This window comes from Anolis carolinensis, chromosome 1 (genome assembly GCF_035594765.1).
Source record: "Anolis carolinensis isolate JA03-04 chromosome 1, rAnoCar3.1.pri, whole genome shotgun sequence".
NCBI classification, from domain to species: domain Eukaryota; kingdom Metazoa; phylum Chordata; class Lepidosauria; order Squamata; family Dactyloidae; genus Anolis; species Anolis carolinensis.
This window is the reverse complement of record NC_085841.1, coordinates 193,882,987-193,909,104: the sequence shown is the minus strand read 5'-3', so window position 1 is coordinate 193,909,104 and position 26,118 is coordinate 193,882,987. Positions and strand designations below refer to the sequence as shown.

The following is a 26,118-nucleotide window of genomic DNA, read 5'->3' as shown; positions in this document are numbered from 1 at the left end:
CAACAACAACAACATTAAAACGTCTAGTCCCTTTACATTTTGCTTTATTTCCAGCTTCTTCCTTATATAAGATATTCAGTCATGAGTTTCCATACAGCTTCTTGATTGCTGCCTTCCAGATGTGATGGACTGCAACCATCCCTAGAAATGGGAATTATGACAAAGTTGGCATTTTTTGGAGGGCACGAACTGGGCAACACATGGTGTACAATTTATTTCACTAAAAATGTCGGGTGCTTTCCATTTTATCATATTATATTGGATACAGTCTATGCGTCTGATGCATTTTATTCTGTTTCCAATTTTTTCCCTATTTCTTTTCTAGTGAAAATAATCCTGGAGGAAGTCATCTTGAAGTGCAGAAAAAGCTAACTATTAAAACTTCTACATGTAGTGGTTTATCAGCTGTGGATTTAAATAGGTTTAAGGAAGACTTGTTTCAGATTGTACAGGAAAACAAAGACAGGTGGAAAGATTTAGCAGAAAAAGGTAAGCTTTCCATGAGGAGTCATACTCATACATTTTTTTCATCCTTGCTCAGCTGTACTGTACTAATAGACATATCTGGTCTTATTAGACTTGAGGCCCCATCTACAATGCCATTTAATCCAGTTTCAGAATGCAGATTAACTGCATTGAATTGGATTATATGTCACTGTAGACTCATATAATGCAGATTGAACTGTATTGAGGTGGATTATGAGTCTACACTGACCATTATAATACAGTTCAAACTGGATTATATCACAGTGTAGATGTGGCCTTGATTCAGGTTTAGCAGTATTAAAAGTAAATTCAGGCTGTATCTACACTGTCCTAAAATCCAGCTGGTGCAATTGGTTAAGCCCTTGTGCCGGCAGGACTGCTGACCAAGAGGTCAGCATTTCGAATCTAGAGAGAGCAGGTAAGCTCCCTCTGGCAGCTCCAGCTCCCCATGTGGGAACATGAGAGAAGTCTCTCATAAGGATGGTAAAATATCAAACATTCGGGCGTCTCCTGGACAACATCATTTCAGACGGCCAATTCTCTCACACCAGAAAAGACTTGCAATTTCTCAAGTCGCTCCTGACACAAAAACAAGAGAATGTGGATTAAGTGCATTGATCTGAATTATAGGGCAGTGTTGATTCATATAATCCAGTTCAATGCAGTTGAACCATATTCTGAAACTAGATTTACAGGACAGTGTAGAGCCAGCTTCATTTAAATCTACATATTTTCAGCGGTTTAGTACTAATTTAAGTACCACTTTCAATTAGCATTATTCAACTAGTTTTAGTCAAGACTAACATATAGCTGGTTGAGGTCATTTGGTCTTCTTTAAACATGCCCATTGCCCAAGGGTGCATCTACACTGTGGAATTAATGCATCTCAACTGCCATGGATCAATGTCATGAAATCCTGGGATTTATAGTTTGATGAAGCACCAGTATTCTTTGGCAAAGAAGCTGAAAGATATTATAAAATTCCAACTCCCATGTTCTCATAGCATTTTACCATAACAGTTAAAATGATATCAAACTGCACTGGATTGAGCCAACTATTAGCTTGGACCACTCAAATCAACTATTGCATATGGATGATACTTTGTATATGTTAAGGGCCAAGTGTATGTGGAGAATACAGTCCCACCAATACAATAGCAATTATATCTCTGAATTAAGAATGCATTTTTGTGCAGAATTGCATACAACCTTTTTTTTATCTGATGATTTATTTCTTTATTGTTTAGGGTATTAATACCCCACTCTTCAGCCACAATGATTCACAATGCAGTTTACAAATTGTTACTTTGACAGTCCCCAGCCCTCAGGCTTACAATATTAATAAGACACGATACGCAAGGAAAAGATAATGGATTGGGAGGGGAGGGGGTTTTACACCCAGCACATGCTTTTAGATCTTTCTCTTTCTGTGTCCAGAGCAGTTGAGCTGAAAGATGTTTCATCTGCCTCTGGGATTAAACACGATAAAGGTAAAGGAAAAGGTTTTCCCCTGACATTAAGTCCAGTCATGTCTGACTCTGGGGGTTGATGCTCATCTCCATTTCTAAGCCGAAGAGCCAGTGTTTTCCATAGACACCTCCTAGGTCATGCGGCCAGCACGACTGCATGGAGTGCCGTTATCTTCCTGCTGGAGCAGTACCTATGGATCTACTCACATTTGCATGTTTTCTAACTGCTAGGTTGGCAGAAGCTGGGGATAACAGTGGGAGCTCACCGCACTCCCTGGATTTGAATAGCCGACCTTTCAGTCAGCAAGTTCAGCAGCTCAGCGATTTAACCCACTGCGCCATCGGGGGCTCCTTAATCATGATAATGATGTGAATTCCTCTTCTCTTCCTCCAAAGCCAGACCAGGGCAGTGCCAGTTAGGATAGAGGAATGGCCTTCATCTGCTTCTGGTCCTCAGTATGATGAAGCTGTACCTGCCTCTTTTAGTCTTTCTCTGAGGCCAGGGCAGTGGCAGTTTGGATGGAGGGCAGGCCCTTTCATCTGATAGACTCCACAGAACTGTCTTAGCATGTTCACACCACTAGATGGTGGAAGTTAACATCTTCAAAACCTGGATCAGTGGCACAAACATTTCTGGTTTTGCGTACAGATGCACAATTGCATGAAAAGATCTGAAAATCAGAGGTTTACTTATGAACAACACTTGGTCAAGGAAATGTGTCATTTTATTGGTTTTTGCACTGCAATGCACTTAAAAAAAGAACAAAGAGCCCCACTGGGTAAGATCAAGGATTGGATCCAGCATCCTTCTTTGAACAGTGGTCAAGTAGACACTTCTTAGGTGCTTACAATTAGAGTCTGAAGACAGTAACACAATTTTAATGGTGCCATACATTATACCATGAGCCCCGGTGGCGAAGTGCGTTAAAGCACTGAGCTGGAGACTGTAAGGTCCCAGGTTCAAACCCCGGGAGCGGCGTGAGCTCCTGCCAACCTAGCAGTTCGAAAACATGCCAATGTGAGTAGATCAATAGGTACCGCTCTGGCGGGAAGGTAACGGTGCTCCATGCAGTCATGCCGGCCACATGACCTTGGAGGTGTCTACGGACAGCGCTGGCTCTTCGGCTTAGAAATGGAGATGAGCACCAACCCCCAGAGTCAGACATGACTGGACTTAACGTCAGGGGAAACCTTTACCTTTTTACACTATACCACACATGGGCAAACTAAGGCCCGGGGCTGGATGCAACCTACTGGGTTTACCTTAGGCCCTCCTCATTTTCCCTGTCCTCTTGGCAGGACGCGGACAAAAAAAATGGGAGGAGGGAGGAAGGCATGTAGCAGCGGAGAGCCCTTTGGACTGCTCTCAGCCACCATTTCTCGATCTTCTTCTGACATAAGGTTGGTGCGAGTGGTCCCATCCTTATCCTGGGAGGACGGCTCAAAGAATACATGCGGTGGCTGAGAGCCCTCCAGAGCACTCTTAACCGCTGCCAGTCTCGCCCTTCTCCCAGCATAATGACAAAAGGACAGCCTGAGGATGGGGGTAAGAGGATTGGGGGGGGATTGAGTGGAGGATCAGGGCAGTCACAGTGTGTCCCATCTTCCTCCCAGCATAAGGATGCTGGAAGGACAACGTGAAGATGACCCAGGCCCTGCCCTGGCCCCTCCTGGCCCTGCCCTCTTTTGGACCCTTCCCCTCCTGGGCCCAATTCACCTATCATGTGCCCGGCCACCCTCCCTCTTGGCCTGGCCCGCAATGAGTCCCCAAGAGAAAAAGGTTTGCCCATGCCTGCACTATACCCTTGGAAACAACTGGTATTCAGAAGAATACTGCTAAAACCTGGATGGTCAAATTTAGCTGTCATTACTGCTAACTAGCTACTGCTGATCCTAATTCTAAAGCTCTTCATGAACCTGTATCGTACTAGAAATTGCCAAGTATTTGACCTCACCACTTGTTTATGTGACTGCTGGTAGATCTTGGAAAAGTACTCCCCAAGCAAACTCAGAATCCCCACAGGCATGGCCTGCTACCCTTTGGGAATGCCAAAATCAGTACTTCTAGCCAATATAACCAGTGGGGAGTTTCTGGAGGTGTGATTCCAAAGGGTAGCCTTTGCAGGCTCTGGTCTTGAAATAATGCATTCCCACCATTTATTTTTTTATTTTTTTAGGAGCCTCCGGTGGCCTAGGGGATAAAAGCCTTGTTACTTGAAGTTTGCCAATGAGAGCCAGAGGGAGAGAGAGAGAGAGATGTGAACATTTTTCAGTAGCAAAATAATAATGCATTAACCAAAATTATCATAAGGGCTTGTTTACAACATAACATAGGTGGCCTAGGGGATAAAAGCCTTGTGACTTGAAGGTTGGGTTGCTGACCTGAAGGCTGCCAGGTTCGAATCCCACCCGGGGAGAGCATGGATGAGCTCCCTTTATCAGCTCCAGCTCCATGCGGGGACATGACAGAAGCCTCCCACAAGGATGGTAAAACATCAAAACATCTGGGCATCCCCTGGGCAACGTCCTTGCAGACGGCCAATTCTCTCACTCCAGAAGCAACTCCGGTTGCTCCTGACACAAAAAAACCCCATTTATTTATCTTTGGCTGTGTTTGGTTGGGTGACTTATAATTCAGATATCATTCTGAAGGCAGGAAAATCTGATTTTGTGCTATGTTTTGCTCCCTTTCTTTAGAACAACCGGCACAAAATGAGGATAAGAAGGAGAAGGAGGAGGAGCTGAAAGACTCCAACAGACAGACTTCAGAGTCACACTTAGAGGTCAATGAGAATAACCAATGTTCCAAGGCTGGAGCACAACCCACAGATTCATCCTGCACTTCTCTTGTTGCTGAAGCACACTCTTTGAATTCTCTTCCCTCCATTCCTGGTTCTGAGACTGAAGCTAAGATTTCTTTGAATGCAAAAGGACCTCTGGAAGTAGAACAAGAAATACAACCTAATGTCCCACTAAATGGTAATACCATACCACCAAAAATTTATCAGGTGGATATTACTGTTTATACTCATGTATAAGATGGCTTCATGTATAAGTTGAAGGCAGGTTATGGATTTTGCTTTGACTCATTGATAAGTTAAGGATAAAAGAGGCATGTCACAAGCAATTATTTTCTTCTCCTTTAACAAATATATAGAGCAGGCATGGGCAAACTTTGGCCCTCCAGGTGTTTTGGACTTCAACTCCCACCATTCCTAACAGACTCAGGCCCTTTCCTTTTCTCATTCAGCTGAGACTGAGGGGGAAAGGAAAAGGCCTGAGGCTGTTAGGAATGGTGGGAGTTGAAGTCCAAAACACCCGGAGGGCTGAAGTTTGTCCATGCTTGGTATAGAAGGAACATACTTAGGAAGAGATAGATAGAAGGAGAAAGTCTGTTTATTTGAGGGGTTACCATTGCAGATGGTATAAATTGCATTGCTTAACATGTTGTCTACATCTATACAGATAGGGAAAGGAGCATAAATTAGGGGAAAGAATGAGAATCTGGCCTGAAAAAAGGGGAGTCAGAAGAGCAAGGAAACAATCTGCCTTTTTTAAGGGTCCAGAACAAGAGGCAGAGCCAAGAAGTTCTCCCACCTCATTAACCTCAGTGCCAGTTGTGATCTATAAAGTCCTATATGGCTCAGGTCCAGGCTATTTGCAGATCATATCTCCCAGTAGGAACCTGCCCAAGCCTTGAGATTCTTGCAAGAGGCCCTTCTCTCTATCCCAGCCCCCATCACAAGCTTAGTTGGTGGGAATGAGAGAGTGGTCCTTATCTCACAATGGCTGTCCCTCAACTGTGGAGCTCTCTTCTTCCCAGGAAAGCCAGAATGGTCCATGACTTGTTTTAATAATGGTAATACAGTAGAGTCTCACTTATCCAACATTCGCTTATCCAACTTCCGGATTATCCAACGAATTTTTGTAGTCAATGTTTTCAATACTTCGTGATATTTTGGTGCTAAATTTGTAAATACAAGTAATTACTACGTAGCATTACTGCATGTTGAACTACTTTTTCTGTCAAATTTGTTGCATAACATGATGTTTTGGTGCTTAATTTGTAAAATCATAAACTAATTTGATGTTTAATAGGCTTCTCCTTAATCTCTCCTTATTATCCAACATATTTGCTTATCCAACATTCTGCCGGCCCGTTTATGTTGGATAAGTGAGACTCTACTGTATTTAATGCTATTTCCATATTCATATTTTTAGATTTTTATATTGTTTAGTTTTTTTAAAAAAAGTTGTAAACCACTTTGGGTCTTGGTTCCTGACAGAAAAACTGGGTAAAATAAATGCAACATCTATAATGCAATCTTATGTACCATATATACTCGAGTATAAGCCAACCAGAATATAAGCCAAGGCACCTAATTTTACCACAAAAAAACTGGGAAAACATTGACTCCAGTATAAGCTGAGGGTGGTAAATTTCAGAAATAAAAATAGATACCAATAAAATTACATTAATTGAGGCATCAGTAGGTTAAATGTTTTTGAATATTTACATAAAGCTCAAATTTAAGACAAGACTGTCCAACTCTGATCAAATCATTATTCTCATCTTCTTCAATGTAAATGTGCTTATGTATCCTTTTAATAATAATAGAGTAAAATAATACATGTAATAATAATAATAAATACAGGAAAATAATACATGTAATAATAAATACAGGAAAATAATAAATGCAATAATAATAAGATCAGAGTGAAATAATAAATGTAATAATAATAATAAAAATAGAGTAAAATAAATGTAATAGTAGCAACAATAATAGAGAAAAATAATAAATGTAATAATACCAATAATAATAGAGAAAAATAATAAATGTACCATATATTCTCGAGTATAAGCTGACCCAAAAAAAGCCAACCAGGATCCTCACCTGAGTATAAGCCGAGGGGGGCTTTTTCAGTCTTAAATAAAGGGCTGAAAAACTACGCTTATACTCGAGTATATATAATATGTCTTATCAGAAACAAGTTCAGTAGGATTTACTGCCAGTTATCTCTTTACAACTTAAGAGTACTTTGATAGAAGCTTTTGTTATGAGCTGAAAACGGAGGTGCCCCTGAGAAGTAAGGATAACCTTTTCAAAGTAAATAGTAATGACTCTTTTTCTGCCAGATCAATTTTCTCTTTGTTGTTACAGCGCCTCTTGCTAATTGTAGGTTCTTAATACAATCATCCCAAACCCCATGGGCCAAGTCATTTGTACTAAAAATAAGTAACAGGCCCCATTGCTAATTCTCCATTATATTGAAGAAATGCATTACCAACATGAGAAATAGCTATAGATGGTTTCATTTCCTTAATGTGGAAGGTTCTTTGTTTGTACGGATTGGGAGAAGGGAATAGCCCAAAGCCCCTTGATAACACGCTGCGATAATTAGTTTAGATTAAAAGTAATGAAACCAAATGCAGGATGCATGCTGGAGGGCATGTTAACCATATATGTAATCTCTGATGAAAGAGCTGTTTGTAAATGGAAGGCAGGCTGATGGCTTTGTCTTAATATTATAAAATTATATGAATATTCATACTAGTTTGAGATGAGGAATTGAGACTGGGGGTGTGGGGAAGACTGGATGTGATCTACCTCAACCACCTCCAATCTGATAACCCTACAAATGGTAAAAATGATTTTATTTAAATAAATAAAAAAGCACACATACATAGGGGTTTTTCTACCCATAGGGGTTTTTTTTAGTCTTGAGAAATACTAAAAAGATGAATCCTGCACTGATGAAAATGTTCTCAATTCAGGACTTACTCTCCACTAAAACTGTATGTGGCTATTTTGTGCAAAAAGCAGGAAATGTTTTCTGCCTGGAAAATAATGTTTCAACGTGAAACTACTAATTTCTGCACAAAAATACTGCTGAAAATGCTGCCATGACTTAAAAAGTAGGCAATGATAAATAATAATAATAAAAAATAATAATCCGAAAATACATCACACAGTCCTAGACACTTGGGAAGTGTTCGACTTGTGATTTTGTGAAACGAAATCCAGCATATCTATCTTGTTTGCTGTGTCATATATTATTATTTTGTGATACGAAATCCAGCATATCTATCTTGTTTGCTGTGTCATACAACATCGTTGTGTCAATAATAATAATAATAATAATAATAATAATAATAATAATAATAATAATTTATTTATAACCCGCCTCCATCTCCCCGAGGGGACTCAGAGCGGTTCACATGGGAACTGAGCCCAAGCACCAACAGATAAAAACAGAACACAATAACAGCATATATAATTAAAACAATAAAATAAACATAAACTACAAAGCTCCTATGAAGAACTCAATCCAAGAAAACCTGGGATAGGTTCAACATAGGTTAGAGCCAACCTGAAGGCACAAAACCCCCCAACTCTAGACCATAATGGTTGTAATCATAGTCTAATAATAATACCATACTGACTTTGAGGGCAAAGCGATATCAATTAGGTACATCCAAATTTTGTTTTAGTTGTTTTATGTTGTTGTTTTTTTTTCCTTTCCAGGTGAGACCAACCTCAATGAGAGCCCACAAAAGCCATGTAAGGAACAGAAACAAGGGGTGCTGCGCAACTAGATGAACTGTCTCTTAATTCTTTTGGCTGTTTTGAGAAAGAAAGGTAAATTGGGGGGGGGGGGTATTTATTTATTTGTCATTATTGCTCTTTCGGGGAGAACAGATCACATTGCTTAATGCCTACTTTTAAGTTTGGAAGGGCAAGTCCTACTCTTTGTTTAGCAACTAAACAACCCGCAATTGCACAGTGGGTTAAATCCTTGCGCCGGCAGGACTGCTGACTTGAAGGCTGGGTTGCTGACCTGAAGATTGCCAGTTTGAATCCAACCCGGGGAGAGCACGGATGAGCTCCCTCTATCAGCTCCAGCTCCATGTGGGGACATGAGAGAAGCCTCCCACAAGGATGGTAAAAACATCAAAACATCTGGGCATCCCCTGGGCAACGTACTTGCACACCGCCAATTCTCTCACACCATAAATGACTTTCAGTTTCTCAAGACACACAAAAAAGCAACTAATCACTGCTGTATCTGTGGGACCCATTTTTCAAAATAAGAAAATGGTGCTGGAATGAATAATTGTTTAGTGCAGAGGTTCTCCACTTTGTAAAGCAGTGGAGCCCTTTTGAAGAAAAAGTTTCTCATGGAGTCCCACTGGCTGGACCAGTGGCAGGTGCATGGAGGGTGTTTGTGTGAACTAATTGAAAAAACATGAACAAATTCCTAATATGCACACTGCACATATCTTGTTTGTAGTGCAAAAAAAGAAAGAACAATACAATATTTAAAATGACAAACAATTTTAACCAACATATACTTAATAGTATTTCTATGTAAGACCCCAGGAGCCCTGGTGGTGAAGTGTGTTAAAGCACTGAGCTGCTGAACTTGCAGACCGAAAGGTCGCAGGTTCAAATTCCAGGACTGGAGTGAGTGCCCGCTGTTTGCTCCAGCTTCTGCCAACCTAGCAGTTTGAAAACATGCCAATGTGAGTAGATCAATAGGGAAGATCTAACGGGAAGGTAATGGCGCTCTATGCAGTCATGCCGGCCACATGACTTTGGAGGTGTCTACGGACAACGCCGGCTCTTCGGCTTAGAAATGGAGATGAGCACCAACCCCCAGAGTCAGACATGACTGGACTTAACGTCAGGGAAAACCTTTACCTTTACCTTTATGTAAGACCCCAGGAGCCATCCAGCCTTTGCAATATTAATAATAATAGGAGCAACACCAGGGGCCATTCACTCCAACCTGCTTCTGCTATGCAGTAAAAGCATGAATCAAAGCGCCCCAACAGATGTTTATCCAGCCTTTGAAATAACAACAGCAGCAACAGCAACAACAACAATAGGAGCAACCCCGGGGGCCACCCAGTCCAACCCTCTTCTGCCTTGCAGGAAAAGCACTGGGGCCTTGAATCTTCAAGGATGTGCTCCTTGACTATCCCGGGAAAGAGGAGAGACCCAATTCGCCCTCATCGCTAGGCATGGAAAAGCTAAATAGGTGGAAAGACTAGCCTACTTCCTCACGGTGCACACCAGATGCCTGTTTCTCTCCAAACCTGAGTGGAAAGCCCACAAAGATGACTTCTTTCATATTCCCCAGAATAGCCCTCCTTGGTACCTTGCTGAACACTTCCAGGTCATCCAAGTGCAGGAGCAGCGGGGAAGCTGAGTCCTTGGCGAAGGTCGCAGCCACATCACCACCCTCTGGCTCCATCACTTTCCCCTCAATGGTTCTCTAGGAGTGGGACCCCATGGACCACACCAGTGGCAGTGAGGTTCCACAGGCTGCATGCTTCCAAGGCGGGGGTGGGGGGAGAAGGGCCTGCAAGCCCGACTGTACTCTGTGGAGTCCTAAGGGCTCCACGAAGCACAGTTTGAGAACCACTGGCTTAGTGAGTCACCAAGTTGAGGACAGTCTTTTTAATCCAGGTTTATGATACGTTTATGTACCCCTCTGGAATGAGTTTCAGCCCAGCCAAGTTTCTGTACCCCTCTGGAGTGATGGACATTCACATCACATGTAGGGCAACTTGTATCGTTTGTATGTGAAGCACAAATTTCCTTTGAGCCTTTCTTTCACAAAATACCATGGTGGGCATGTAAGGCAGACTTTTGAAAGAAAATAGCAGCAAGCGGCTAATAATAATAATAATAATAATAATAATAATAATAATAATAATAATAATAATAATGGGACCCTGAAGAAGGAGACAGAAGGCCTGATCCTTGCAGCCCAGGGGCAAACCATCAGAAGAAATGCAATTAGGCCAAGATCGAAAAATCAGCTGATGACCCAAAATGCAGACTGTGCAAGGAAACCGATGAAACCATTGATCATATCCTCAGCTGCTGTAAGAAAATCGCACAGACAGACTACAAACAGAGGCACAACTATGTGGCCCAAATGATTCATTGGAACTTATGCCTCATGTACCACCTCCCAGCAGAAAAGAACTGGTGGGATCACAAACCTGCAAAAGTATTGGAAAATGAGCACGCAAAGATACTGTGGGACTTCCGAATCCAGACTGACAAAGTTCTGAAACACAACACACCAGACATCACAGTTGTGGAAAAGAAAAAGGTTTGGATCATTGATGTTGCCATCCCAGGTGACAGTCGCATTGACGAAAAACAACAGGAAAAACTGAGCCGCTATCAGGACCTCAAGATTGAACTTCAAAGACTCTGGCAGAAACCAATGCAGGTGGTCCCAGTGGTGATCGGCGCATTGGGTGCCGTGCCAAAAGATCTCAGCCGGCATTTGGAAACAATAGACATTGACAAAATCACGATCTGCCAACTGCAAAAGGCCACCCTACTGGGATCTGCACGCATCATCCGAAAATACATCACACAGTCCTAGACACTTGGGAAGTGTTCGACTTGTGATTTTGTGATACGAAATCCAGCATATCTATCTTGTTTGCTGTGTCATAATAAAATATAATAATAATAATAATAATAATAATAATAATAATAATAATAATAATAATAATATATTTTTATACCCCCTTCATCTCTCCAAAGGAACTCGGGGTGGCTTACATGGGCCAAGCCCGGATAAAACATCAAAAGAAATAAAATGTTATGATTGAGCCTCGTGGCTCTGTTTCTGACAGGCGTGGGCGTAAGACTCCTCGAGAGTCGGATACTCTCGAGGAGCGAGAGAGAAAAAGACTGCGAGACATATTTGCAGCACCCTCTGACGAAGAGTCTTTCGAAGGGTTCACGGAGAGAATGGAGGAAGGGCTGGTTAGCTCAGAGGAGGATGAGATGGATTGGACTCGGGTAAGGGAGGAATTGGGGGCCACTGGCCATGATGGGGCAGAAGATGAATGGGGACCTTCAGGATTAGACCCATGGCGTAGCTGGAGGGATGGGACGGGATCCACAGCTGGAGATGCTGTTGGGCGTAGTCAGAGGTGTTCCAGCTCTGACGAGGAAAGTGATGAGGAAACGCCCGGGTTAAGGAGGGCAGCTGACAGTGATGAAGATTTGTAACTGGCATAAAATGGGGCTTGGGAGCAATTGCAAATTGCGTCGGGCAAGGTAATCTGGGCAAACGCTTGGGATTCGTGTGTGTGTGTGGGACGCTTCCCTGAAGACTTGTGTACTTTCCTGTGCTGAGACGTAAGTTGATTGGAATCCAGGGTCAGACGGCGGGAGGGATTGTGTGGGCATTTGTTTGTGCAAACCTGTGCTTACTCTTATTAGCTTGACCTTCCGTCGTCTTCCTGACGGACGCCATCTCCTGCTTTGAGAACTCGGACTGAACTGACCACGGCTTGTCTTCCCCCCTTCTTGGACTTGGAAAAACTACAAACGTCTGCTTCTGGCTTTGATCTACGGAACGGAACTGGTCTACTCTACTGCTAAAATCCCTGGCTGCGTCTGCTCGTGTTGGAGATCCTGTCTGCTGTGTGTGTGTGTGGGAGCGACGCAAGTTACTCTAAAAAAACAGTGTTGGCAGCAGAGAGGAATCTGCTGCCAATTAGTTGCATTCCTTGTATCTTTTGTTTCTTGGCTTTCGTTTTGTTTTTTACCCAGGCTGAAGAAAGCAGTTTGTTTTTTACCCGGATTAAACTCCGGTTTAATCCGGTTTATCTTTTGAACATTTACTTTTGCCCCTTTTTGCTCCTAAAGGCAAAAATTGCCTGGCCCTTGTGTTTTTACGGGCATTTTTGAGTTCTGTAATCTAATAAACTCTGTTACTTTGAATCTTGTGGCGTTCTGTCCTTGACAGATTGCCCGACGCCCATAAAAGGTTTATTGCAGCAATAAACCCGTCAGGAAGACGATGGATGAGTTAAGGGTCAAATTAGATCAATTGCAAACGGCCTTTTCCGTTAGCCAAACCGCTCATGCCGTGAAAGGACATGTTTTGACTCCTGAACGCTTTGACGGAACCAGGTGCAAGTTGCCAACCTTTTTGGCACAAGTGGAGCTTTATTTTTCTCAGCTCAGTGCTCATGCTTATCCTACAGACACTAGCAAAGTGGCCTTTATTTTGAGTTTGTTGACCGGTCCCGCAGGACAATGGGCCACTAATTTAATTTTGGGCAATGACCCAGTCAAGGACAATTTGAATAATTTCAAAAAGTTGTTAACTGATACTTTTGGGGATCCTCTCCGCACGGAGAACGCTGGGTGGGCTCTGTATCGGTTGAAACAGGGAAAGGGGACTGTTTTGGATTACTTAAATAAGTTTAACCTGTATCGCCACCAGCTGGATTGGGGGGAAAATGCATTCATGCTTTTATTTACTGCCGGGCTAAGTGATATGCTCCAGGATGAATTAGCACGCTTGGAGCCGGCTGAAAGCTGGGACGCCTTAGTAGCTAAGGTGCTGCGTTTAGACGCAAGGTTCGAGGCTCGTAAACATTCAAAAGCAATGTGTGCGCCACCCATGCATGTAACCAGGGCACCTGTGGTGATGGGGGAAGAGCCCATGGAGCTTGGGGTCTTTAAAAAGCTGTCTACAGAAGAAAAGAGCCGTAGGAGGCAGCTGGGCTTGTGTTTGTACTGTGGGAATGCTGGGCATTTTGCCAAAAGTTGTAATGTGAAACCTTCCCAGCTTTCGGGAAAAGGCCAGCCCTAGTGCGACGTGAGTCCAACGCACTAGGGCTCCTCAAGCAGTCAACTGAGGGGAGGAAGCATGTTTTCGTACCCATTACATTATCTGTTGGGGGAAGGGAACTTGTTTCCACTTTGGCACTGCTGGACTCAGGAGCCACGGTCTCTTATGTAGATATTGAGTTTGCTAAGAAGCATGGCATTCCTAAGGTGCGCAAGGCATGCGACGTGTGGGTGGAAGGAGCAGATGGGAGACTGCTGGAGACTGGGGTGGTTAACCAGGAAACCTCGGCAGTAACGTGGGAGGTGCAGGGAGTAACGGGAACGTTTGTGTGGGATATTACGAGCTTGCCTAGATATGATGTGATCCTGGGGATGGATTGGCTAGCTGTAGTAAACCCACAAGTAGATTGGGCAACACGTAAAGTGATTTTAAAGAGGCAGGATTGTTGCACTCTAAATGTTACTCATTCTGATATGGAGGGAGTGCCAGCTGAGTATGGGGAGTTCTCTGATGTATTTTGTAAAAAAGAAGCGGACAAATTACCACCGCACAGGCCATATGATTGCGCCATCAAGTTGGCAGAAGGTGCGAAACTGCCAGCAGGGAGGCTGTATGCCTTGACTGTACCGGAAAGGCAAGCTTTGCGGGAGTTTCTAGATGAAAATTTAGCCAAGGGGTTTATTCGCCCATCTAGTTCTCCAACTGCGGCACCAGTATTCTTTGTAGCCAAAAAGACTGGGGAACTTAGGCTGGTCTGCGACTATCGGATCCTAAACAAATACACCATTCGGGATAGGTACCCGCTCCCTTTAATCTCGGAACTGTTATCAAGGGTGCAAGGGGCTAAGGTCTTTACCAAGCTTGACCTGCGGGGGGCCTATAACTTAATCCGTATACGGGAAGGGGATGAATGGAAGACGGCATTTAACACGTGTTTCGGATGCCACGAGTTCCGAGTCATGCCTTTTGGGCTTTGTAATGCTCCTGCGGTCTTCCAGAGGTTCATGAACGATGTGTTCAGGGACCTAATTGACCAATTTTTAGTGATTTATTTGGATGATATCTTGATTTTTTCTAAGGACGAGAAAGAACATCGTCAACATGTCAAGCAGGTTCTGCACCGACTGCGGGCTAATGGGCTTTTCGCCAAGGCTTCCAAGTGCGTCTTTCATGTGCCTGAAGTGGAGTTCCTAGGTCATGTAGTGTCAGGTAGGGAACTTAAAATGGACCCACATAAGGTTGACGCCGTCAACTCATGGCAGGAGCTGAAGACTAAGAAGGATGTACAAAGGTTCTTAGGTTTCGCTAATTACTACCGGGAGTTTATTCCGAATTTTGCAAAGCTCACGGTACCTTTGACGCAGCTTCTGCGCAAGAAACAGCCATTTGTGTGGGGGCGGGAAGCTCACGAGGCATTTCTACAACTTAAGTCTAGTTTTCAATCGGACAACATACTAACCCATCCTGATGTTGACAAACCGTTTGTGGTAGAAGCGGACGCTTCTAGCTACGCGTTGGGGGCTGTATTGTCTCAGAAGGATTCCTCAGGGACCTTGCGTCCCTGTGGATTTTACTCGCGGCAACTAACACCCTTCGAGCAGAACTATACCATATGGGAGAAGGAGTTGTTGGCGATTAAGGTGGCGTTTGAGGTGTGGCGGCACTGGCTTGAAGGGGCACGGCACCAGATCGTGGTCAGGTCTGATCATAAGAACTTAGAGCACTTGCAAACAGCAAAGAAGTTAAACCAGCGTCAAATCCGCTGGGCTTTGTTTTTCTCCAGGTTTAACTTCAAGGTGCAGTTCGTGGAGGGGAAGGCAAACTTGCGGGCCGATGCTTTATCCCGCAAGCCAGAATTTAAGACCAATGAGCAGGTAGTATGTCAGACCATCTTGCCTACTGCCTCGCTGTGTGTTGTAGATAATGAGCTCGGGTTACATGACCAGATCCTTGAGGCTCAGAAAGATGATGTGTGGACTCAGGAGCAACTGATGTTGCTCTCAGCAGGTAACCGTACCATACTGCCGCATCTCCAAGATCAAGACGGGGTATTGGTGCGTAGGGGGCAGGTTTACGTACCAGTGGGGGCCCTCAGGTTGGAGGTGATTAGAGCCCACCATGACGAACCCATGGCTGGGCACTTTGGCAGGTTCAAGACCGTACAGCTTATCACCAGGAGCTACTGGTGGCCAAAGATGCGGCAAGACATTCTGCGCTTTTGTGACAGCTGCGCCGTTTGCCAGCAAAGTAAGACGCCTGTTGGGCGCCCTAGAGGGTTGTTGTCGTCTTTACCTGTTCCGGAGAGGCCATGGCAAATCATTTCCATGGATTTCATTTCAGATTTGCCTAAGTCTGGGGGTTATACTTGTATTTGGGTGGTGGTGGATTTATTTAGTAAACTGGCTCATTTTATTCCTTGTTCAACCATTCCGGCGGCCCCTACGTTGGCCTTACTATTTACAAAGCACATCTATCGCTTGCACGGAGCACCCGAGGTGATTATTTCCGATAGGGCTCCGCAATTTGTGTCACGCTTTTGGAAACACTTCCATGAGTGCTTGGGGACTAAGTTAAACGTGTCGTCCGCCTTCCATCCGCAAACGGATGGACAGTCGGAACGGGTTAATGGGCTCTTAGAGCAGTATTTGCGTTGTTTTTGTTTAGATCAACCCACGGCTTGGGTGAAGTGGTTACCGGTGGCGGAATTTGCTTACAACAATGCGGTGCACACGTCTAGTCAGCATACGCCGTTTGAGCTTACTTATGGCTTTCACCCACGGGGAGGTGTGGCGCCGTCGACCAATGTGGTCTCTTCGGACCCTGTGTACCGCTCTACGGAAATGGCTGCATTGCATGATGTTGCCCGTCGCTTACTGTTGGAAGCTAAGGCAACGCAGAAGACTCAGGCTGACCGCCACAGGCAGGCAGGGGAGGAGTTGGAAGAAGGGGATTTGGTGTGGTTATCTTCCAAACATATTAAACAGGCTGGGGGAAAGTTTGCGCCTCGGTATTTGGGTCCCTTTCCTATCGTTAAAAAGATTTCTTCTGTTGCGTTTCGTTTGCGTTTACCGTCTAGTTTAAAGGTCCATCCAGTCTTTCATCGTTCGCTGTTGAAACTTGATACCTCTAGTCGTCGTGGTGCTATAGCGGAGGGTATCACTGCCACTTCTCCGCCATCGGGGGAGGAGGCCTTTGTGAGAGGGGATAGTGTTATGATTGAGCCTCGTGGCTCTGTTTCTGACAGGCGTGGGCGTAAGACTCCTCGAGAGTCGGATACTCTCGAGGAGCGAGAGAGAAAAAGACTGCGAGACATATTTGCAGCACCCTCTGACGAAGAGTCTTTCGAAGGGTTCACGGAGAGAATGGAGGAAGGGCTGGTTAGCTCAGAGGAGGATGAGATGGATTGGACTCGGGTAAGGGAGGAATTGGGGGCCACTGGCCATGATGGGGCAGAAGATGAATGGGGACCTTCAGGATTAGACCCATGGCGTAGCTGGAGGGATGGGACGGGATCCACAGCTGGAGATGCTGTTGGGCGTAGTCAGAGGTGTTCCAGCTCTGACGAGGAAAGTGATGAGGAAACGCCCGGGTTAAGGAGGGCAGCTGACAGTGATGAAGATTTGTAACTGGCATAAAATGGGGCTTGGGAGCAATTGCAAATTGCGTCGGGCAAGGTAATCTGGGCAAACGCTTGGGATTCGTGTGTGTGTGTGGGACGCTTCCCTGAAGACTTGTGTACTTTCCTGTGCTGAGACGTAAGTTGATTGGAATCCAGGGTCAGACGGCGGGAGGGATTGTGTGGGCATTTGTTTGTGCAAACCTGTGCTTACTCTTATTAGCTTGACCTTCCGTCGTCTTCCTGACGGACGCCATCTCCTGCTTTGAGAACTCGGACTGAACTGACCACGGCTTGTCTTCCCCCCTTCTTGGACTTGGAAAAACTACAAACGTCTGCTTCTGGCTTTGATCTACGGAACGGAACTGGTCTACTCTACTGCTAAAATCCCTGGCTGCGTCTGCTCGTGTTGGAGATCCTGTCTGCTGTGTGTGTGTGTGGGAGCGACGCAAGTTACTCTAAAAAAACAGTGTTGGCAGCAGAGAGGAATCTGCTGCCAATTAGTTGCATTCCTTGTATCTTTTGTTTCTTGGCTTTCGTTTTGTTTTTTACCCAGGCTGAAGAAAGCAGTTTGTTTTTTACCCGGATTAAACTCCGGTTTAATCCGGTTTATCTTTTGAACATTTACTTTTGCCCCTTTTTGCTCCTAAAGGCAAAAATTGCCTGGCCCTTGTGTTTTTACGGGCATTTTTGAGTTCTGTAATCTAATAAACTCTGTTACTTTGAATCTTGTGGCGTTCTGTCCTTGACATAAAAACATCAAAAAAAATTACAAACACAGATATTAAAATTAGCATTCTACACATAACAAGAGTATAAAAAGATAATCATACTAAAACATAAATTTGACCCCAAGTAGAGGGGGTAAAACTGAACTGGGCAAAGTGCAACGAGTGAGTATTATAACATGAGGTAGTTGATTCAGTGCAACCGTCAGTGAGAGAGCAGCTTGGGATAAGGGATAGTAAGCAAAGCACACACACACTCAGGAAGTTGAAAAAGTTGCTTAAGGGAGGATTAACCCCAACTGGAGAGACTGCTGGTTGTTTGAAATAAATAAATAAACAAACAAACAAACAAATAAATAAACTTTATTTATAACCCACTTCCATCTCCCCCAAGAGGACTCGGAGCAGTTCACATGAGGACCAAGCCCAATCAACAGATAAAACAATACGACGACAGCATATATAATTAAAACGATAACAATAAAATAACATTCATAATACATTAGCGAGCATCAGGTGGTGGGTCCCAGGATGTACAAATAAAACTCATAATGTATATGGCCAAGCATAGAGATGGGAAGGCCTGAAAATAATCCCCCCCCCCCCCCGTTTTTTCAAAAGAAATATGTTTTTTTTTTCCAGTTCCCCTCCCCCAATTTTTCCAAAATTTTCCTGCTTTGTTTCCCAGGCCTTCCCATCTCTATCCAAGCAGCATCAGGGTGTAGTAAAGCTACATGATGATGTAAAATTGTGTATTCAATTTCCCTGTTCTCTATTGTGTGTTCCATTGTAGCTTTCCAAATACAGTAGAGTCTCACTTACCCAACATAAATGGTCTGTCAGAAATATAAGCGAAAATGTTGGATAATAAGGAGAGATTAAGGAAAAACCTATTAAATGTCAAATTACATTATGATTTTACAAATTAAGTACCAAAACATTATGTTTTACAACCAATCCACAGAAAAAGCAGGTCAATACATGGTAAAGTACTGTAGATACTGTAAATAAATAAAGTTATGTAGTAATTACTGTATTTACAAATTTAGCACCAAAACATCACAATGTATTGAAAACATTGACTACAAAAGCATTGGCTGCTAACAAATTGACTACAAATAAAGATAGAATTGCATAAAATGAACTTATAGTAACACCGTTGTCAGAAATTAAATGCGTAGAAAGTTCAGTCCTTGCTGCCTAGAGAAACAGCTGTGGATCTGGGCGGGAGGCAGAGTGCATTGGATAATCCAAAACATTGGATAAGCAAAGGTTGGGTAAGTGAGACTCTACTGTATACTGTTTTCTTTACTCTGCAGTCAAAGGGATCATGTTCCCTACAAAAACAAATCTCACCCATTTCCTCCCTTTTATTTTGCTTGCAGGATGAACAGAAGAGAATGAAAACACCTTCGTTTTCCACAAGACTGTTTACCTTCTCTGACAAATCATCCATGGACCATCTTCTCTTATCTGCCGAACTGAGGGACAGAAATGTTAAAAGCCCTGAGCTGGTAATTCGGGGCACTTAGAGCAACATTAAAGATACAGATTTTTTTTTATTCCTTCTTCAGTTTTGGTGTCCTTGTGGTAACTGAAATACATTTTCAGCCAACCTAAAAGTGGTTTATTTTAATCAATGAGTCCCGTCAATGTGTGCTTTAAAAAACAAACAAACCCTGAATAAGAGACTCCTCAAAAGCCTACTCTTGGTGGATAATAGATTCTGAATGATCACGGATGGTTTCTGGGATCCCATGATGACGTTAATACAAATGTTCTTTCTGCAATCATCTTGCATAATGACATTCATGTCTGCTTTGATACGGTGGATGGGATTTCTGAAAAACTGAACTGCTGAATTCAGGAATCATGCAAAGCCTCTTGAATAAATGAGTGAGTGTATTGTTGACAGTGTGTCCTTACATGATGACAATCTGGCATTATAGTTTGATATGTCATGTTTTTAAAAAGAAAAAAAAATCCAGTTATTTAAAGTTAGTGAAACTGAATTAGACTAGAATGTATGACAAGGTTCAAATGAGTCTTTGTTGGGATCCAGGAAGAGGCTTGGAGGTCACGCATGTACTCTGCATGCAGAAGGTTTGTTGCATGCAGAAGGTTCAAGTGATAACCCTTGGCATTTCCTGTTATAAAGGCTGGCCTGAGATCTCTGCTTGTGAACCTGACGTTCTGCTATCAGTCAGAATAAGCATCCCTAGTCCAGACAGACGGATAACTTGACTCTCTTCAATGCTACTTGATCTACTCATATTCAAAGCTCTCTTCCGAGATATGCTGTGTGTGTGTTTTGAATAGATAAAAGGACCACTGCTTATATCAGTCCATGATCGTGACTTGCTCAGGACCATTCTTTGGGCTACACTGTGGAAATAGTTCAGTCCTGGTCTGCTTGCCACACCAAAGACAATGTTGTGACTGCATTGGCTGTACCCCTGGACTGTAACAACTCTGCATGGTTACAGTGGCACCTCCACATCTTGGCTTATTCCATTTTGATCCATTTTATACTGTCAGGGATGGTATAAAAGTATGACAAAGTCATCTTCGCTTGTATCTGTCACTATGAAAGCCGTATATGAGATGTGCCCATTAAGTATGAGGGACTTAATTTAAGAAAAAGGATTGATTGGGTGCACAGAGAATGAAAACAAAATGCATTTTTATAGTTCTAAAAAAAGTGACTAAAGGCCAGGATTTTGCATTTTGTATGGACTTTGTGCATTGCAGTAAGCAAAGGACATTTTAAATCACAAAGCTGTATGATATACTGTATAAAGCAAATTACAATTCGCCTAAGTTGTTTATTTCTCTTCATGTGTGTACATACGCACACATGTCCACACATTGGCTATTATCAGGTAGCACCAAGAATCTAGCTCATGCACTATATCTTCATGCTTAGCACAATAGTTTTTTTGTTATAATAATTAATTTGCTTTAGAAGAAAAGTAGATGAAAAATGCATTCAATAGACATGCATATTCTGGGGCTAGCCTTAGGACTCACTCAGGAAAACACCCCAGTTCAGACCCTTTGGAGCCCTATTCTAGACATCTATTCACTTCCTCAGCTGAAATGAAAGAGATTTTATGGTTGGATTGGCTTCACACAGGACAGGATCCCATGTGTGTAGAGCAAGTCATTAGCCTGAGGCACAGATTTTGCAGATAACTCTATTTTGGAGCCTTATATATATGCTTTACAGTTTTCTTGTGCCACATCTTTTCTGCAAAAATATGGCAACTTCATTCTGTTAGCTCCCCTGAATTATCCCAGTGAAGAGAGAGACAAAATGCATGAGTTTAGTTGGAAGCGGGAAGATTAATTTGAGCAAGAAACTCTGAAATTTATTCCTTGGTATTGTTTTGAGTGCCAGATCTTGATTCTAGAAAGTGGAAAGTGGGGCCTACAATACAGTGTTCCCTCACTTATCGCTGGCGTTAGGTTCCAGGACCACCCGCAATAAGTGAAAATCTGTGAAGTTGGGGCACCATGTTTATTTTAATATTTATACTTTATTTTAGTAGTTATACACTATTTTAAGTCTTTATCTACCAGTTGTGTGTAGATAAATCGCCTCCTTCTCCTCCCGCTGCCGCTTGGGCTCCTTTTCTCTCTGTCGGCTTCTCCTTTCCCTCTTCCTTAGGCTGTAAATTGTAATTTTTTATGATTTATAAAAGTCTTTTAGAGTTTATTGAAAAACTGCAAAACAGCGAATCTGCGAAAAGTGAACCGCAAAGTAGCGAGGGAACACTGTACATGTTTTAGTGCAAGAGAGGGAAAACTGCAACCCACTGGTAGTATGATGCCTGCTGGGATGTCTGTTCATTCCTGTTCATTCTATGGAGAAATGGATTAGATGTAAGTCCCAAACTCCTCCCCTGGTAATATCACTGGAAATGTGGTCGCAAGAAGCACAAAAATAAGAAATAAAGATTGTGCGTGGCACTTTAACCAGTACACGGCAAAAGATTTAACAAAAAATGAAATCATCATCATTTGTAGAGGTGGTTATAGACAATTCCCATTCCCTTTTCAGAAAGGATTACACACAAAAGGTATCAGTTTTGAGAGTCTCAGCTTGAGTCCATCTCTTAGAGCTGATGAAATGGAGAAAAATGCTGGTATATACTTGAGAAAAGTGCATTAGCATTTGAAAAAGTTACTTGGAGAAATGGGAAACATTTCAAACAGTCATTTTTTCAGACTATAAAGTCACAGAACTGTGCAACCAGAAAGAAGGAGGGAGATTGTCCCCTCCTTCTTCCATGTCATGTGGGTGCCCCTTTCTGATATTAGTAGAGACATTTACAATGATCAGGAGCTCAAGTGGAGCTCTGTGGCTAAAACAGAACGGCAGTAGTAACATGGAGGTGAGATGTATGTAGACTGCCCCAAGGGAACAGATGTGCTCCCGGCCCACCTGAACAACAGATGTAGATTTGGCACCCACATGCCAGACCTAGGGCTGCTCCTGAGCATATTTTCAATGAAAATATGAGCCCAGCAATCAAAGTTGCAGTTCAATAATGGGATGGGGTTTACATATTGTTCACATGTTGCCTAATTCTGAAACAATCACTCTGCCTTCTTCTCCAAGTCATTCTGAAAAGGCAACAACATATAAGTCTCCTGGATTTCATTTGCTTGGAAAAACTCCTAGTGGTGAACGCTTACTGAATTTTAGGAAAAGAGCATTTATATTTGGTTTTTAGAAATCTTGTTATAAAGGATGGACTGTCTCTTTGTGTTACCATTCCAAGTCATGTTCCTCCCAAGAGTGCTGTAGTAGGGGGTGAGAAGTGTTTGTGGGAAATGTACACAGGGCCACAGCCCACCCCCTCACCCCATTTCCAGTATTAAGGTGAAAAAGTGCTTCTTTTTTTTGCCCCCAAGAAAAGACCAAATAGAGGAAGGGGAAAGGATGAATCCATCTTGCAATGGTCCAGAGTGGAATGGTAGTAGCTTTTGGTACAGATATTAAGTCCTCCTTGCATGTATCTTTGAAGTTCCTATACAGTAAGGGAATTGTGCATATATCTTTTCTTGGTTTTGCAAGCATTTATCTGCCTTGCCTCATCTGGCCTTTCCTTAGCACCCGTATTTAGAGTGCCTTTTCTCTTCCAAAGCCATGTGACACTGGGATGTAACTAGTTTTGTTCATTGGAATTTTATGTGGGCTGACCACAGGATTCAGGGAACCTTAAGCACAGTAGGCTCTAATGAGTCTTCTGCTCTCTAAGGACTTCATCACATTGAGACTGGGATTTGCCACTCATCATGGCGAATCCGGCAGGGCCTGGATCACCTCTCACCCCGCATCTCCCTCCTTGCCTTTCACCTCATCCCAGAGGGAGAAGTGTCGCTACCTAACTTCCCTTCATTGTTTCCTATGCAACACAGGAAGCCTCCCGTGTTGCCACCGCTGCCTCCTGTGACACTTCAACTTCACTTGAGGCATGGAGCCCCGCCAGGAGTAGATCAGTGTCATGTGATGGGAGCCAGCAGGCTCCGTACCTCAAACAAAGTCGAAGCGTTGTAGAATGAGAAATTTTGCCCTTCTGATGAGGTGGTAAGAAAGAGCCTAGGCTTGTCTACAGGCAGACTCCAAGTTATGAACAGGTTCTGTAGGTTTGCTCTTAAGTTGAATGAGTATGTAAGTTGGAACAGGTACATTTTTTAAGTTTAATTCCATATATGTGTGTGTGTGTGTGTGTGTGTATAGAATTACACTTACAGTAGAGTCTCGCTTATCCAACGTAAACGGGCCGGCAGAACGTTGGATAAGCAAATATGTTGGATAATAAGGAGAGATTAAGGAAAAACCTATTAAACATTAAATTAGGATATGATTTTACTAATTAAGCACCAAAACATCATGTTATACAACAAATTTGACAGAAAAAAGTAATTCAATACACAGTAATGCCATGTAGTAATTACTGTATTTATGAATTTAGCACCAAAATATCATGATGTATTGAAAACATTGACTACAAAAATTTGTTGGATAATCCAGAACATTGGATAAGCGAGTGTTGGATAAGTGAGACTCTACTGTATTTATTTCCACATATATTAACATACCAGAAACTTCCTATATATATATATATATATATATATATATATATATATATATATATACACACACACACACACACACACACACACACACACACACACACACCATAGGGAATGGTTAACACCCCTGTGGTGTTTATTTTGCTCTCTGTGCCCCTGTTCAGAAGATTTCACCTCACTTTCTGTCCCTGTAATAATTGAATTTTGAACCAAAAAGCTTGTTGTGGAAACATTGATTGATGATCAAGCTTCAGTGGAGACACCTTTTCCCCATGATAACTTTTTCAGGAGTGAATGTCCCTTCCTAGGAGTAGATTTCTCTTACTTCATGTTGTCTCACCCCTGTTTTTAACTTAACTAAGAGTTGTTTGTTAGTTGGAGGTTTGTAACTCGGGGACTGCCTGTATATGGGTTCATGCTCCTGGCTGTCTTCATGATGTTCAATTATTTCTACTACTTTTTGCAGGGTAAACTGTTTTAGCTTCGTGTTAAGGAAAGTATGTGAATATCACCAGAATTTGGCTGAAAATCCAGAGCTATGCCATAGTTTGAGCACAGGACCACTGTTGTCAATATTTTCAAGATGTTGAAACAATTATGTTATGTGTCAAAGAGCCCTCTATCACTGCAGATAAGAACATTTGTGGCCATTCTTTAATTCACTACTACTACTACTACTACTAATTTTGCTTTATTCTGAGTTTGCAGCTGCTATCCTATCCAGAAGTAGCCTCCCACCCACCCAAATGTATTTGTGACTGCAAATGCTGTCAACATCGATTGGAAACATCCCAGATCCTCAATGTTAACGCACACTAAATAGCTAGGAGAGATAAGGCCTTAATTAGATACCCTAACCATTATGGTAAGTGCTGAAATAAAATAGGAAATTACTTGACAAAATTGCCAATCCCTTCACCAAACTAAAACCCCTGGAAATCTTTAGGGGTTCTTATATAAAAACTGTAAAAGTCTGTGATGTACTTTAGGCCTTACAATGATGTGTTGCAACAAGCACACACCCCACAAAGGCCTTATGGGAAGTGTATTCTATTCCATAACAAGGAACTGGTTAAGGAATCATAATGTCCAACATTTATTTTGTATATTTATCTTGAGATATACAGTGTACTTTGTAATATAATCATATTGGATTATACTTTGGGGCATTTTTAGAACTTTAATTTTCAATGTGGGCAGCCATCACGGGATATACGGGGGCTAATTTTTCTTCTGCTGTATTTGCCTATGATAAGATGGCTAAATAAATTATATTGCAAGGCAATGTCTGTAAATATTGAAATGTTGATATCATTGCTCTATATAAGAAAAACAATTTGGTCACTGCCTATTGCTGTGTTTGGCAAAACTGATGCAACTATAATATATATTATAAAAATGCAATTGGTTCCTGTGGCTTGTGGCTCAGTAATTTCATGCATTACTTCTGTCTTTTTGTTCCCTAAAACCTTGGAAAGCACCCACTGGTTGAAATGCCTTCTGCTTTTAGATATTTTCCCCCACTTATTACTTCTGATCCCAATGTTTCTTGTCTGCTTCATCCCTGGATTGTGTGCTTTTGAGAGCTGAAAGTCATTCCCCAGTACATACATATTCTTTTATTTCACCACTCTGCCATATCTATGAAACCAAACAAATAGAAAGCACTACAAGAATAGGTAGAACATGTGAACATCGATAAATACCCACATTATCAGATGAAATGAAATCTCTCTTACACTGCTTTCGAATGATCTGTATGAAGGAGGAAATGGCCCATCTCCAGTTTTATCCATTCTTCTTGCACTAGCTTGTCACGCTTGAAAATTATGTTTACTAATGTATCTTAGGCTCAAATGAGGTGTCAATATGAATGTATATCTCTATAATTAAATTGTTTTCCCTTTCATAATTGGCTGTATAATCGGTCTTGCAAATGGAGCCTGCATTAACTTTCAGTGACTGGATCACAAAGCAAAGTATTTTGAATGCAATATAACCAGCTGACAAAAGGTACGTACTATGATGAATAGACACCTCACTAAAGTGAATGACCTCTGAAAAATATATATAAAAAATTGATGATCTA

General features: G+C 42.4%; 1 protein-coding gene across 5 annotated transcripts in view; it reads left to right on the top strand.

Annotated features, from left to right (window-relative positions):
- The window catches only part of pde1a (phosphodiesterase 1A), a 241,411-nt gene extending 215,972 nt beyond the window's left edge, over window positions 1-25,439 (top strand). For 3 of the 5 annotated variants that reach the window (XM_062963250.1, XM_062963264.1, XM_062963245.1), the window contains exons 13-16: window positions 326-489; window positions 4,653-4,963; window positions 8,483-8,596; window positions 19,310-25,439. In XM_062963250.1, the coding sequence (XP_062819320.1) occupies window positions 326-489; window positions 4,653-4,963; window positions 8,483-8,557 (550 nt within the window). In that variant the 3' untranslated portion in view covers window positions 8,558-8,596; window positions 19,310-25,439. The remainder of the gene's footprint in view (window positions 1-325; window positions 490-4,652; window positions 4,964-8,482; window positions 8,597-19,309) is intronic. The other 2 variants (XM_008115488.3, XM_062963257.1) reach the window with 1 other exon arrangement.
- Window positions 25,440-26,118: the final 679 nt, after the last annotated feature.